This window comes from Haplochromis burtoni, unplaced genomic scaffold (genome assembly GCF_018398535.1).
Source record: "Haplochromis burtoni strain Fernald_Lab_line unplaced genomic scaffold, NCSU_Asbu1 Contig_200, whole genome shotgun sequence".
NCBI lineage: Eukaryota > Metazoa > Chordata > Actinopteri > Cichliformes > Cichlidae > Haplochromis > Haplochromis burtoni.
Window position 1 is genome coordinate 1,080,402 of NW_024582561.1, and position 15,851 is coordinate 1,096,252.

Sequence of the window (15,851 nt, forward strand, 5' to 3'; positions counted from 1 at the left end):
CCAGGAGAGACAAGCTGCTAACCCCAAGGAACCCCTGTTGTCACATGCAATACCAGAACGACCGTGGCAGGTCATAGCCACCGATCTGTTCACTTGGAACTCGGAAGACTACATCATCATGGTAGATTACTACAGTAGATTCTTCGAGTTGGAAAGACTGCGCAGCTGCACTGCAGAAGCAGTGATCCACAAACTAAAGTCAGCCATGGCTAGGCATGGTATTCCAGAGTCGGTGATTAGTGATAACGGTCCGTGCTATGCTTCAAGTAAGTTTCAACAGTTTGCAAAGTCATGGAGTTTCACCCACACCACTACTAGTCCCCATTACCCACAGAGCAACGGCCTAGCCGAGAAAACAGTCCAGACAGCAAAGAAACTTCTGGACAAGGCCAAAGCGGAACATAAGGATCCCTACTTGAGCCTATTAGAATACCGGAACACCCCTGTGGACAACTTAAAGTCGCCTGCACAACTACTCATGAGCCGGAGACTTCGCTCCATCCTCCCTGCAACACCAAAACAGCTGGAACCCCAAGTAGTTTGCCAGCAAACAGTGCGTGAGAGGAGAGAGGTCTGCCAGCAGCGCCAGCAGACTTATTTCAACAGAGCCGCCCGACCTCTGCCTCAACTATATCCTGGCACACCGGTCCAGTTCCGGCAACAAGACGGTTCCTGGAAGCCAGCTGTGGTCACCAGTTGTGCCGACACGTCCAGAAGCTACAACATAACTACAGATACAGGACAAGTTTATCGCCGTAACCGCCGACACCTCCGCGAAAGCAGGAACCGCGTAGGAGGTGAGGAGTTCATTCAACCAACAGGCATCAACGATGACAGCCCTGTGGTATCTCAGCCCCCGCCTGTGGAGCCCCCTGATAAAGACATTACAACACCTGGATACACGACTCGTTATGGGCGTGTTACCAAACCAAGACGGGTCTTGGACCTGTAATATTGTAAAGGGTGCAGGCGGATCGCTGCCCTAAAAAAATCAAACAAAAAAACAAACAAAAGCTGTTTACATGTTTGTTGTTCCAATGATGTCATTATATGCATCTGTTTATTATGTTAATGATGTAGCCAGTATTGAGACGAATGCTACGTTAGTAATGGATGTTGGTCAGGATGTTATTCCTGTAATTTCAGTTGCCTTAGGAATTTTATAAGCCTGAGTTGTGTTGTGTTTTTTTTTTTAAGAAGGGAGACGTAACATGTTGGCTCATGTGTGTATCAGCCACTAGATGGCACTGTGTTGTTGCAATGTGTGTAATTCACTCGCGAGCAAGAAGCTCCAGAGGAAATGGAGAAGTAGACGAAATAAAGTGGAATCGGAGCAGAGATTGGTGTGTGCGTGCAGTTAGTAAGAAGCTCGGTATATAAACAAAAACAAAACACACTATTTGAGGCTGGAACACAGATCCTCTCGTCGCTGGAGGTTGTACTACTGACGTTAGTGTTCTCACAGCTCCTGTGGACTTGTGCTTCATAATTCGTGATTAGTTGGTGACTTTCCTTCTCCTCTGCCTCAGATCCCCCCCCCCCCCCGCCTGCGACCTCCCTGCCGTGTGAACGTGTGTGAGTGTGAGCAAAGAAGACGTGAGCGAGTGTGAGAGAGCTACCCTGTGATTCCCCGGAGTTTTGGATCCCTTCACTGTACATATATTGCACTGGCACTGTAAATAAACTACACCTTGGAGACACCTAACCGCTCTGCGTTTGAGTCCCTGTAACCAGATCGTGACAAGAATATATCAACTTTATGTTTTATATGTATCTAAATCTTTATGCATACACTCTTTGAATAAAATCTAAAGAACAGTTTGAAGGAGGGTCATTAGTGCCCACTGAGCTGATGTTTGCAGCTTCACTAGTTAAATGTAAAGGATTGTTTTCTGCAGCTGATTTGAGTTTTTTGGTCTGTGGTTCTGTGGTGTGTATGTGCACGATTTCATGATTATCTCTGTACAGCACACTTTAGATTGCCTGACGTCTGTGCTATTTTCATGATATTCTGCCACAGTTTGGATAAAAGTAATAAGAGCATCCATTCTGCTGTATTGTGAATAGAGATATGATAATTTAGTGCATAAGTAAATTTGAATTAGATGCACATATTTACGCACGGACGGTATTTCCGGATGTATATTCGAGAAAAAACTGAGCCAAGACGATATAGATGTAAGTCCTGCTGATCCATCAGCTACATTAATAATTAATTAAAAATGTCACAACACGTGTAATATTATGTATTTGCAATTTTATACATGTATTTACATCACTTGCATACAGGCTTTCTTGTAGACTCAATAAAATATAGCAATTAAAGTGAAAAGTAATATTTGCAAAATAGTCCAAATAAAAAAATAATAATAATTATAATAATAAATTTCTAATAGTTAATAAAGGGCTATAGAAAACATGTCAGGTTAAATACCATTAAATCCGAAGTAGGCAATGAGTGACGTTAGTCATGTGACTCCCACCTTGGGTCATATGACTCACAGGGGCAGGCCTTTCGGTATATGAAGTAGAGGAGAGAATTTTATCCCTACTACTCTTTTTGTTTCTGTTTTTGCGGACTTATTTCGACACTTTCTTTCCTCACTCGCTTCTTTGTGTCTGCCGGAGTGAAGAAGAAGAAGAAGTTACGAAAGAGCCAACATGGCAGCAGGAAGCCGGCTCGCTGCTCTTTGGCTACAGCTCTTTGTTGTGGTGTCTTGCTGTATTTGTAACGTCAGCCCTCAGCAGGTACAGTAGCCCGCAATTATCTGCTTAGTGTCTCTTCATAACAGCATGCTAAGTGCTCGGCATGAATTTCTGAGCAATAATGTGACAGCGGATGTCTGTGCTGAAACTACAACTTTAGAAGATGGACTACAAACATGCACTTTACTTTCATTCAGGTCATATAACGCGCAACCATATAACAATAAGAATATATAAAAGAAAAATAATATTATATATTTCCTGCTTCAGAGATAAAACAGTGCAAAGACGTTCAATGACTGTAGTAAAATCATCATCCATCACTTATCTAGTTTAGCGCGGTTGTTTTCTGGGTGGAGAGTAATCTAAAGGCAAGCAACCCAACAGTGGATATAACCAGGGGTTAAAGTGGGATTTGGCAGTTGGGGGAACTTGAAGTTTTCTGTGTTTGCGCATGTAGTTTAGTTTCTTTGTCGCCTATTGGCCCGCATTTCTTAGGGTTATTGCTCTTCGCGGATTCAGCCTGCTGCTGAATACAAACTGCAACTAACAAACTAAATGTGTGACAAACAGATAGTTTGTGTGGGACGCGTTAACAATGCTGGGATTAAAGCAGATATATTACATTTGAATGAAACTTGCCCAACTCTCTTGCTAAGTAAACACCATAAGAAGTTTGTTCTTGTGGCCTCATGAGATAGTCTGTATATACTTCTGTATTCTCTGTTATTTCACTGTTATTTGGGCTGCTGCTCTCTCTGGTAACAGACCATTTTTAGCCAGTTATGACACACACACACACACACACACACACACACACACACACACACACACACACACACACACACATCACTTCGAACCATTTCCTCTCGTGTGACACTTTAAAGTCACACTAACAAAAAAAAAAAAGACAGTAACTCTGTTTCTCAAAATATACTGCTGCTTCATTTTCTCTATGGTAGTTTCCATCATATTTAAAAGCCTTTTTGTCTTATTGGTGAGTTGTAACTTTGACTGATGGGCATAGCCTTAGACAGGATAACCTTCACATGCATTGGGAGTCTGCAGGAGTCTCCATGGACTATGATTACAGATGACATTGTGATCTGTAGTGAGAGTACTAAGCATGTGGAAGAGACTCTGGAGAGGTGCAGGCATGCTCTGGAGAGAAGAATTAAACTGTTACTAGACCTGCTATGACGTATGGTTTGAAGACGTATGTGCTGACAAAACGACAGGAGGTGCAGCTGAAGATGTTAACATTTTTGTTCAAAATGACCAGGATTAGAAATGAGCACATCAGAGGGAGAGCTCAGGTTTAGAGACCTGCCAAACCAGGACGTCGACAAGGGAGCCCACAGAGCAGGTTCACAAATGATGTGAAGCAGGACATGCAGAGGGAGTTGCTAAGGATAGGGTGAGATGGAGGCAGATATGAAATGCTGAGCTGTTGTGACCCCTGAAAGAACAAGTTTCTACAGTACTGATGTTACATGAACCATCATTGCTGCTTTTAAACCTTAAAGCTAGGGTAAAGGTGGAATTTGGCAAGTGTTACTAAAGAAAGGCTTACATTCGTATTGATTGTTCCTACCAAAACCCTTCTAGAAGCAACATGTGTCACTTAGTCATATGCATATGGACATTTATTTTAATGCATTATCAAAATTAACTCTAATTTCAGCTGAGTATATTATTGCATGGCCAGAACTTTATGTCGAATCCTATGAAAAAACTTAAAACCATAATTCCCATGTAAATGTCTGCTGTCTATCTGTCTTATGGCTTTGTTGACCTGCATTAGTGCACCATGCAGCTGTAAACCATACAACACAGTATACACTTTTAATAACATGTTAGAACTATCAGAGGATAGTCTTCAGATATTAGATAATCAGATAACTTCAGCTGCACATCGTGTACAGATCCACTGCCTGATTTTAAAATCTGGCATGCACTAAGACGTGGTATGTGAGCTTTAAATTTCCAGTTTATCTGTTACAGTCTTTACCCTTCAAAATAATCTCTCATCTTCTCCTGACCTGTCTATCACTGTGAAATCATATTCACTTTTGTGCTCCTGGAAAATACTGCAGCTCTACCCTTAGCTAACAGATGTATTAATATTCAAACTGCACAGAAACAGTTTGTGTTTTTGGTGATAGAAGTTGAGATGTTTGAAATGTTGAATTTAACTTACTTGACATATTAAAAAAACAGAAGGAGGAAGCTCCTCGCTTCAGTGGAGTTGGTGCACGACAGGGCCATGTGATGACTTTAATTGCCTTCATAGTCATAGCTGAAAGGACTGTCAGGCTGCACCACATGAAAAATGAACTGATTTAGACTATTCTGTACCAGATTACCTATCAGGTTGAATTATTTATTTATTTTAGGTGCCAGGATGCCACTTTAGACCTTTGATAATAGTTTCTAGTGGCTGAAGGACACAAAATCGCTTCCTTAAAGGAAAAGCAAGATCACCTGATTTTCTTTTCATTTCCTGAACTCAAAGCCAGATCACATGTTTGTCTGTTACATGACACCTGAAGCATGCTGAAAATGCTCCTGCCTACAGATAATTCACAAATATCTCTTCCCTCTCTTTTACCTTCCCTTCTCCCCGCTGTTCAGATCGACCCCCTGGTGTTTGAGGAGCAGCTGCTGTGGGTGAGCGGAGCCCAGGGTCAGGTGAACACTTACAGGATCCCACTGCTCACCTTCACCCCCAAAGGAAGCCTGCTGGCGTTTGCAGAAGCCAGGAAGTCTTCTTCTTCTGACATTGGAGCGAAGTTCATTGCAATGCGGCGCTCCACAGACAAAGGCAAGACCACTGCAAGAGATAGACAGTCACACAAAACTTACAGTGTGTCAGAAAACAGTCAGCAGTCACATGGGCGCAAATGAGGAGAGTTTATCGCTTCTGAATGAATGTCTGGGAGTGTATGTCATTGTTAGCATCAACCATAATTGATATTTTGAGTAGATGTTTGGTTTTATTTATATTTACCAAATTTTTTTTTTAAACATTTCATACCTTGAAACTGGATCAACGAGTTCTACGCAGTGTTCAAACAGACTGATGATATAAATTCTGCTGACTGAGCCTTGAAATAAAAGTAAAAAGCACAAAAGCACAAAAAACAGGTCACGTTTTCTCTGCTTCATCTCCTCCTCTTCCTCTATCATCTCTCTAGGAGGCACCTGGTCCCCGACCACCTTTATTATCGATGACGGGGCGGCACCGGATGGCATAAACCTGGGCTCTGTTGTGGTGGACGAGGAAGTGGGCTCAGTGATTCTGATCTACTCAGTGTGCTTCCACCACTACCACTGTAGCCCGGCCAGCATCATGATGGTGGAGAGCCGGGATGACGGCCTCAGCTGGACCCCGCCCAGAAACCTCTCGGTTACGCTCGGCGTGAAGAGCTTCGCTCCCGGGCCGGGCCTCGGCCTCCAGGTGAGAGAACAAGACATGTGACACTGAAGTGAGTGAACTTTTCAAGCTGTAAAATAAGCTAAAATGTAAGTGAAACGACCTTTAAGCTGGATTTATTTTTATTGTGATCATGAGCTCCTGGGTGCTCAGCAATTCCCATCACAGAGTCACGATTCAAGATGTTAAAGTGAGATTTTCCAGGCAGATTTCTCTGTGGCTATAATGTAAATTTGGTTCCTGTTCCTGAAATCTTGCTCCATGCATCTGTTTTCCACCTCTGTAATTATGCTCTGAAGAGGTTTAGGTGTAATGTGCAAAAACTAATTTGCATTAAATTAGCATTAAGAATATTCTTTTGATGCTTAGCAAAAAGAGTGATTGTGTGTTCATGCATTAGAAGCCACAAGCCTTTTATTGATCCTACTTGTAGACTACATTCTTTATCAATCTGACTCCCTATCTGTCAATAGAAAATTGCACTTAGTAGTCAGTATAATCTTTTAATGATATAAGTTTGCATATGGTAGAATACTGCATGTAATCATTAGTGTTTAGAAGTATATAGTTGGTGGCATATTGAAAGAATATCTCATCCTAGGGGGTCTGTGACATTCCAGGGTGTTCTGGCGTTCACCCCCACATCCTGGGAGTATGGGAGAGGTTGTACCTTGTCTTATTGTTTTACGGTAGGATTAACGTAGCTATGTCAGTTTTAGTCTAAGTGCTTTTTTACATATAGATGAACTGTTGGATTTTCCAGACCAGCAGGTTAAGGGAAGTCGTTTATGGGGCCACACATCACACACCACACACACACACACACACACACACACACACACACACACACCTCCACATTCCAATGTAAGGAACAAACGCTCACTGAAGCATATAAATAAAGACCAGGGGAGTCCTCAGCGCGATTCTCAGTTCTGGAGGCTGCCCTTGCTAGCAAGAAGTTCTGTGTGTTTCTCTTCTCTGAGCCTTTACTGAAGAAGTGTTTTAGAGTATATTTCTTAACACTATCAGTTTTCTGTACTTGCCTTGTTCACCTTTATCATCTCAAAGTCTGAACACTGCAGAGGAGACAAAAGGCTTTCATGTGACTCGGGTACAAAAGCACTGGTTTGAGTTTGACATCAGAGTTTTGCAATGTGCAGCTGTCATAAAAACAGGCCAGCTTTAATAAAAAGGAAAAAAAAAGAAGTCATGAGCTCAGAAGATAAAGGATTACTGAGGATTGCACTGGTTCGTGATTGCTGTCTCTTTTATTATTCTGTCCAGATTAGAGAAACGACACCTGGCTTTGTTCTTGTTTCATTTCAGACAAAAAGTGGTCAGTAGTAGCAGCTGAAAGTATATAAACCTGTCACAGAGCGTTAGTTTATTAAAATGGACTCAGAATCAGATGCAAACGGAGCTTCTTGTTGTTGCATTTGATGCACAGTATGTCTTAGTTGTGGTCTAACGATTGTACTTGAGTATTTTTCAGTTACCTGTAATTGTAATCAAAATACCTCACACTGACATGACTTCCTTAAATACTTTCATTAATCCTAAACAGGGAAGCAATACTTAAATCGGACATAAATAAGAAAGGCATCAGTGGAAGGCAAAGTGTAAATGTTGGGATGTTTGTGTCTTTACTAAATGTCTAAATATACTATGAATCATCTCAGTGGCTGAGCAGTTGGGATCCTAAGTGTGAAACCCGAACGTGTAGCATAAATTCGTAACCATGAATGCTCCCTAAAACTATAATGGGGTTTCCAGAACAATGACAAGTATAAAAAATGTTCAGTTGAAATGTCACTTTTTCCCCTTGCATGCCTCTGAGAGGTCAGAGTAAGGCTGTCGATGATGAAAGGGTCCTAACTGTGTGAAGGGAAGTGAGCTGGAAGTGCTGAAGTATTATTTCATTATTAAGCAGAGGATACACTGGTCTGCCTTTTATGAAATAAAAATAGATAATAGAATCCCAATTAATGCCGTAACCTGCTGATATGTTTCGAACCTTCACTGAAACATTATGTTAAGTGCGAGGTGAACTATAAACGCTGCTGTAATAAAATCTGCTTCTTATGATGTTGTTGCCTTCCCTAGAACATGCAGATTCATTTTTTTTTTATTATTATGAGCTACAGTCATGTGAAAAACTAAGTACACTCTGTGATTCAGTAGCTTGTAGCACCACTGTTTGACTTTATGACTCAATGACTGTAAGGTGCTCAGGTCCTGTGGCTAGGTGCTCCAGCGCCGTGCCTGACAGCTGGTATGAGGTGTTTGTGCTGATATGCTGTGTTTGGTTGTCAGGTGGTGCTGTGCACGATGAACAAACAGCTCCGCTTTGGCCTCGTCTGTCCAAAGGACATTGTTCCAGGAGTCAGCGTGACTCTGCAAACCTAAGCTGTACTTTCATGTTCTTTTTAGAGAAGACAGGCTTTCTCCTTGTAACCCTTCCAAACAAGCTGTGCTTGTTCAGTCTTTTTCTAAACGAACATTAACTGTAACATTTAATTTGCTAGCTGAGGCCTGCTGAGTCTGAGATGTAGCTCTCAGGGATTTTTATCCAGCTTCTCCCAGCATTTAACCATCTGACCTTGGGGTGAATTCGCTGGGACGTCCAGTCCTGGGAAGATCAGCAGCTGTCCTGAATGTTTTCCACTTCTGAGTCAACTTGAAATTGTTTGGAAACCCAGACTGATGGGCAGCAGCAGTTGCTCCTCTGAGATCATCGCTGGTGTTAACACACACGTGAATGCTCCAGACAAGCAAACCTCTGCTTGCATAGAGGTGCTCAGCTCACACACAGGAATATTAAAGCTGGTTTATAAAAGAAAAAGTTAGAGCATAATGTAAGGCACTGCAAGTGTAACAGCACCGATATTCAGTAAATGAACCTCTTTGTTTTTGTGTGAGCTATATTTATACTTGCCTTTCTAATATGGACTTTATTCAATTGAATTTAACCAGATGCATAGCTTTATTTTCAGCTTTGAATGCATTTAATCCAGACAGTAATGTCTGCAGCTGCTTGTTTCTCTCCACAGTCTATATCAATCTTTAAGAGCTGTTATGTTTGTGGATATTACACCTTTTTAATCAGTAATATGACACAAAACAGTATCTGTAAAAAAAAAAAATAAATTATTTGAACACAGCTCACTCGTTTAATTCCTCTCCTCTTTGTTTTCTCTGACTTCTCAGCTCACCAACCGTGTTTAGACATTAAAAAAAATACTAAATGATGATAACCAACAGCTGCATCCCTGAACTGTTTTTTGTTTGTGTCTTTTGGACTACAGAAGCGCTTCAATCCTGCAAAGGGGAGGTTGGTGGTTTGCGGTCATGGGACACTGGAGGGCGACGGTGTTTTCTGCATCCTGAGCGACGACCACGGACAAACCTGGTACAACGGTGCAGCACTGAAAAGCATCCCCTACAACCAGAAGAAAAAAGCGCAGGACTTCAACCCTGATGAGTGCCAGGTATGTTTGCTGGTGCCGTCGGTCAGTTAGAGATTACAGTTAGAGCCATTAGTATTTGAACAGTTACAGAGTTTTTTGTCATTTCCACAATTAAATTAACTTTGTTGTCGACATTAGCGGAAAATTTTCTTTGGTTCACCATGCTGCAGATCAATTCATAATCAATCCATAATAAAAATACTGGTAATTACTAATACAATAATAACTACATACACACAGATTATCTAATGAGGTTTGTTGTCAACCAGCAGCAGTTCTGACAATGCTGCCCAGTTTGTTTCTATCTGCCACACTCGGGTTACCATCCCAGATGGAGATATTGAAGCTGACATACACCAAAAAAATAATGTTTTTGTTGACTTTTAACTTTTTAACTTCCTAAAAAAAAAAAAAAACTCTGACTAGCTTTCTTGTTGATGACATCAATATTTTCCATAAATCATACTTCCCATAAATCTTGTCATCTTGTCCTCAGACGCTTGAAGCTTTTACTGACTTAAACAGACTGATCAGAAAGTGAAAAACCTGTTTTTTGAGCCTGTGTAATTCAAGGCGTTTCCCTTTGTCAGCATTAATCAGCAAATAACAAGATTTACACCAATCCTCAAATCTACATACCTGAGCAAAATAATCAGACTTAAAATTCCCATTAAAGAAACCAACAAACAGCCATAACATCAGCAAATGTTAAACATTTTCACATTCCATATCCTGTATTTGCATATCATTTATATAAACATAACAGTGGTGATCAAACATCATTCAGCTTTAGATTACTCTGTTTGTATCCTCAGAGATTGAAGAGATTGAAACTCGCTATGCAACGGCTGTGAGTCATCAAGTGAAAGTTAACTAGCCAACCGCTGTAACTGCCTGACATACAGAGAAGCTGGGTTCAGCTGTGGCTCACCAGTCAGCCTGTAATTTAACATTGTGCCTGAGTGAGCTTCTGTTTTTTTACACATAAATATCCAGACCACCAAGGAAAAGGACAAAACAGACTTGGTGAAAGCGGGATAAAGTCATCGTGGTTTTGTGGAAGTAAGAACGTTTCCTCAAGCAGGACAGTTGCTGGTGCCTTCTGTGCTCACAGCTTCACAGTTTGTTTGCCTCAAAGTTCAGTTTTGAATCAATAATTGTTCCAAGATGTTTATCAGACTCAAGACGTTACACCACCTGGCCCTTTATAGCTGTGACCTGTTGTGTGTGAGCACATTTCCTAAAATCAGACCAATCAATGATTAACATCTTTTGACATTTTTTTAACTGAAGAGAGGACTCAAGGTGCCATTTAACAGAATCATGAGGCTGGCCTCCTGCAGCTGACTAACAATAACAGAGTCATCTGCATACTTTAGCACAGTGCTGTTTCATACCTACTCTAGCACATGTTTGTGTACAGGTCAGCAGGTCAGGTCAGAAGGCCACGTGCTTTTACTCGTTCCAAAGACATAATGCAAACTCTGAGGTGATAGAGCTTTCTCGGCTCCAGAATTGTGGAAGGATTTATCATCGCACATCAGGTGATCTCCTTCACTTACTTGCTTTATAAATAAAGTGGTACAGGATAAATAATACCAGAGTTTCACTACACTACGATGGATTTAAAAGTGCAGACTTTCAGCTTAATTCACGATTACAAAACGATTAACTGTTTATAAAGACTGAGAGACAGCTTCTTCCATCAGGCCATCAGACTGATGAACACGTCATAGACACCTCAGCTTCACTACTGGAACTTTAACATTATGCACTCCATACTGTACAGTAATGCCACTGTTTTGCACATGTCTCAACTCTGTATATTTTTATATATTTTATTTATTGTTTACTCTATTTAATTTGTAAAATATGTGTACACACACGTAGAAAAATATTTAGTATACACATCCAGAAATGCATATACTATTATATATTGTACATATATTTATTAGTTTCAGATGTAGCCATTCTTGTATTTTGCTTGTTTACATTATTGTATTTTGCACAACTCTGTTGCTTGTGAAGCTCGCACACAAGAATTTCACTCACATGTGCTGTACCAATGTACCTGCACATGTGATGTGACAATAAAAGTGATTTGATTTGATTTGATTTGAAATTATGGCCCTTTTTATGCACAGTCCCCCATTTCAGACGCTCAAACACGATAGGAAAAATTAACATAAGGATTGTTTTTAATGCTTTTAATAACGACTCCTTGAAGTCAAGGACATCACCGAATGTTGCATTTCCTCCTTTAATATGCTCTGTCAGGCCTTTACTGCAGATGGTTTCCTTCCTTGCAGCTTATTTGAGGCTTTTTCTACATTCACTTTTCTATTTAATAACTGAAACGCGTGCCGTGTTGGGTTGGATCAGGTGACTCGCTTGGCCTATGAGGAATATCCAGTTTCTTGTGAAATTCTTGAGTGTCGTTTGCACTTTGCTTCTGTCAGCAGTCACATCATCAATAAACACTGGTGACTCTGTTTCATTGGCAGCCGTAAATTTCCATGTCATAATATTGTTTCCATCATGTTTGACACATGATGTGGTTTGCTTTGGATCATGAACAGTTCCTTTCTTTCTCCATTCTGTATCTTCCCATCATTCTGGTATCAGTTAATCTTGGTTTAATTTCTTCAACCAATATATTCCAAACCTGTGGAGGCTCTATTAGTTGTTTTTATGGAAAAGTATAATTTGGTCTTCTTGTTCTTGAGTGTAACTAATGATTTGAATCTTCTGATAGACCTACGTTTAACAGCCACTTCTCTCTTTTCTTTTTGTCTTTGGAAATGTTTATGTGGCGTTTTAAAATGACTTTGTTTTGCTTGCACTACAGAAAATTATCAAGTAGTTGTTGGGGAAAAGTCACACTTGTAGCAGCAAAAAGAAAGTTTGGTGGTTATTAAGTTAAAGGGGAGTTAGCATTAGTTTATTTAGTGACATCATGAGGAAGCGTGAATGCTCATAGTGCACTGTTGTGAAGTGTGGTTCTGCCCTCTAGTGGACAGAAAGTTGTTGTTTTTGTCTTTAACTTCAGTGTAGATTCTCCCATTTATTTTATTCAGTGCAGTTATATGAAGGCATCCGTATTACAATTGTAATTATAATCTTTCACCTGTGATACACTCTTTTCTCCGTCTGTCCTTCTGCAGCCAATTGAGTTGACTGACGGGACCATCGCCATCAACGTCCGGAACCAGAACAACTACCACTGCCGGTGCCGCATTGTGGTGCACAGCTATGATGGAGGGTTGACCCTGCCCTTAGAAGGCCTGATTTTTGACGAGGCACTGGTGGATCCTGTAGTGGCAGCCGGAGCTCTGCAAAAAGAGGGCGTGATCTACTTCACCAACCCCTCCAATGAGCAAAAGAGTAAGAAACACGAGCACTAAGCTTTTTCATCTCTGTGTAAGACTAGCAAAAAGTTAGTTTTGTGTATTAAGAATGTTACTCTTTATGTATTCTGTATGCCATTCTAGTGAGAAATGCTAATATGAAACATGGTGATCTCTGCTCCCGTTTCTACTCTTGGCTCATATCAGTTGCATTAGTTATAATTATTAAATATTCATGTCCTGTTACCCCAAAAATGTCCACCCAGTTAGTTCCTGAGTAAATTTAGTATTCACTAATAAATTTAATTTAATATTTGGTTACTTTGGCCACTTTTAGTGTTTTCCTTTACGGCACAATAACTACTTTATATTCTTATGGAATCCAATGATAATTAAGTTTATTTCAGCTCCCCTAACTTATCTGGTTTGTTTTTACTGTAGCTCTATAAATCATGGCAACTTTCCACTTTTTTATGAACTGTATTCACATATGAGCTAAAGTACAAGCTCAGTAAAGCTTCATGAAAAAAGTGACTTTCACCTTATTTCGGTTTCAATTTGAACTGAAAGTAAACACAGAAATCTGATGCTACGCAGTGATCCATGCACGCCAGTTTGAGGCAAACTTTCTGGCAGAAAATGATACCATGATGCAATGCTGTAATCAGATAGATTGACCTTGTTTCCCTGAATCTTTGCAGTACAGGTGGAAACTGCTTAATCAGCACAAAACACAGAGTCTCACTGATGAGAAAAAACCCAGGTTGAAATGATCCTGATTAAGTTGAGTGGATAAATAAGTGATGCTTTATCTCCTTCAGGAGTGAATCTAACCCTGAAATGGTCGCTGACAAACGGCATGTCTTGGGAGAACAAAGCTGTCCAGATATGGGCGGGTCCGAGCGGCTACTCCAGTATGACATCACTGGACAGCGGCTCTGTAGAAGACCGCAAGTACATCTTTGTCATCTACGAGAAGGGCCAGAAAGACTATTTCGAGACTGTCTCGTTCACCAAGATCCACCTGTATGGTGGTCGTTAAGAGCACACGAGGACGTAGGTAGAGCAAAGTCAGACATGAACTATGGTGCAAACTAAACATAAATAACTTATCTGTTTTGTCTCAGATTTAAACACTTAAGGGAAAAAAGAAAACCGGAAGAGTTTTTTTTTTTTTTTTAATCCATCAGCTTTCTCAGGAAGATAAACAGACTCATTCTAGGATATCACGAAAATGGAGAAAGAAGAATCTGCACGCACACATTTTGTGATTACGCCATCAAAAAATATTTTTCTCTGATTTAATCCTTCTGTCCTTTACATTTTTCAAAGGGGGTTTAAATCACGTGTTTGTAACCCTTTAATTTTATTTGCCAAGTAACTACACAGCTGCAAAATTCGGGCAGAGAAATATGTCAAAGCAGGAAATGCTGAAGATTGTTTTACAGACGGGGTACATAGTTTACAAAAAGCTGATTGTTAAGTATTTTGTAAACCTAATTGTTTTGGGACAGAAAAAAAACTAATGTTTGAGTGTGTGAAAGTGAAAATTACTTTTGAACCACTATAGATGCAACAGTTTTTTCTTTTACTATCATAAAGTTTGCTGTGAATTCATGCTGATTGAAATCAGTTCTACCTTTAGAAAACTTGTAATTGTGTAAAATAATGGCCTAAAAAAGCAAAACCTTTTTTAAAAGATATATATTTTCACTTATAAATTCTCTTTAATTGTTTCTTTGAGGTTTAAATAATTGTTTCATATACTTGTGTGGAAGAATGTGTGAATGAAAAGGTGTCTTTGTTTGTATTTATGGAGCGGAAGCGGAGTTATTTTATTTGTGTATTTTAAATGTCAGATTATGACCAAATGTCTTTTGTCTGTAGTTGCTTGGCGGATAAATGAATCTGTGCTGTAATGGATTTTCCTTCTTGTCACATTGTCCTTGTTTTTATGGATTTGATTGTGGAAAACACACTTTTTATGTCTGAAATGAAAATAAAAGGGAGGGACTGATTTAAACCACAGTTGAAGGCAAAAAATGTCACTTCATGTTTTTCTCTATATGTCTTTGTGATACAACTCTAATATAAGGGAAAAAACTCATTTCTTTTAAGTTGTAAAATATTTACTGCTTTTATTTTGAAACTTACTTTACATTCTAATGAAAATCAGTGTGCTGAGTTTTCCAAAAGAAAGAACATTTAGTTGGGATATGAATATGAAAATATATTCAATGATCAGCAGTTAGGCATATCAACAGGTTAACATATTTTGCATTTTAATAGAATGTAGTTTAAAAAAATAGATTAATTATGAATTGCCTTTTGAAAGTCACAATTGAGTCATGAGGTAAAAAAATATGTTGCAAATGTCACGCCAACGTCAATTTTTCTGACATGTTTTTGTTTACGCTTGGAAAAAGTAAACTCAAATACACATATAGGTCTTTATTTCATACACTTATAGTCAATATTCATGCAAATTAGTGCATATATGGAAAATTAAATCATAACATTTTATAAAACTTACAAAAAAAGACATCTCGGTGTAAGTAATCAGCTGTAGACTTTTACTGGCAATCTTTTTGTTTTAAAAAAATAAGTGGCTCCATAGGCATGACTGGAATTTCACACTGCAAATTATCTATCCATCTATAGTACAACCAAAAGTCTGGAGCCAGTCCTCATTTCTTTATGTAGTCTTCAGGAATGGCTTTCCAGTCTTCTCAAAGGTCAGTGCCTGCCTTTTATTGTATTCTCTGTCAGGATGATCAATAACATTGAGGTCAATCGATGACTGATAAGTGCTTAACAAACAAACAAACATTCCTCTGAAAATGGTCAGGTAAAAAGACTGGACTGAAAATGAGTGAAAAAGCAGCCAATGGCCAA

The 15,851-nt window shown here is 39.6% G+C and overlaps 1 protein-coding gene across 1 annotated transcript; it reads left to right on the top strand.

Moving 5' to 3' along the window:
* The first annotated feature begins 2,473 nt into the window (after positions 1-2,473).
* On the top strand, positions 2,474-14,158 carry neu1 (neuraminidase 1). The gene is made up of 6 exons (XM_005936247.3): positions 2,474-2,748; positions 5,341-5,530; positions 5,904-6,166; positions 9,448-9,630; positions 12,774-12,993; positions 13,778-14,158. The coding sequence occupies exons 1-6, from the start codon at positions 2,662-2,664 to the stop codon at positions 13,996-13,998; spliced, it is 1,164 nt and encodes a 387-aa protein (XP_005936309.1). The 5' UTR covers positions 2,474-2,661; the 3' UTR covers positions 13,999-14,158.
* The last annotated feature ends 1,693 nt before the right edge of the window (positions 14,159-15,851 follow it).

Excerpts from the sequence above, each read along its gene's own strand:
- neu1 (XM_005936247.3), top strand. The coding sequence starts at position 2,662 with ATGGCAGCAGGAAGCCGGCTCGCTGCTCTTTGGCTACAGCTCTTTGTT. Across the intron at positions 6,167-9,447 it reads GGCCGGGCCTCGGCCTCCAG|AAGCGCTTCAATCCTGCAAA; the intron begins GTGAGAGAACAA and ends TTTGGACTACAG. Across the intron at positions 9,631-12,773 it reads TCAACCCTGATGAGTGCCAG|CCAATTGAGTTGACTGACGG; the intron begins GTATGTTTGCTG and ends GTCCTTCTGCAG.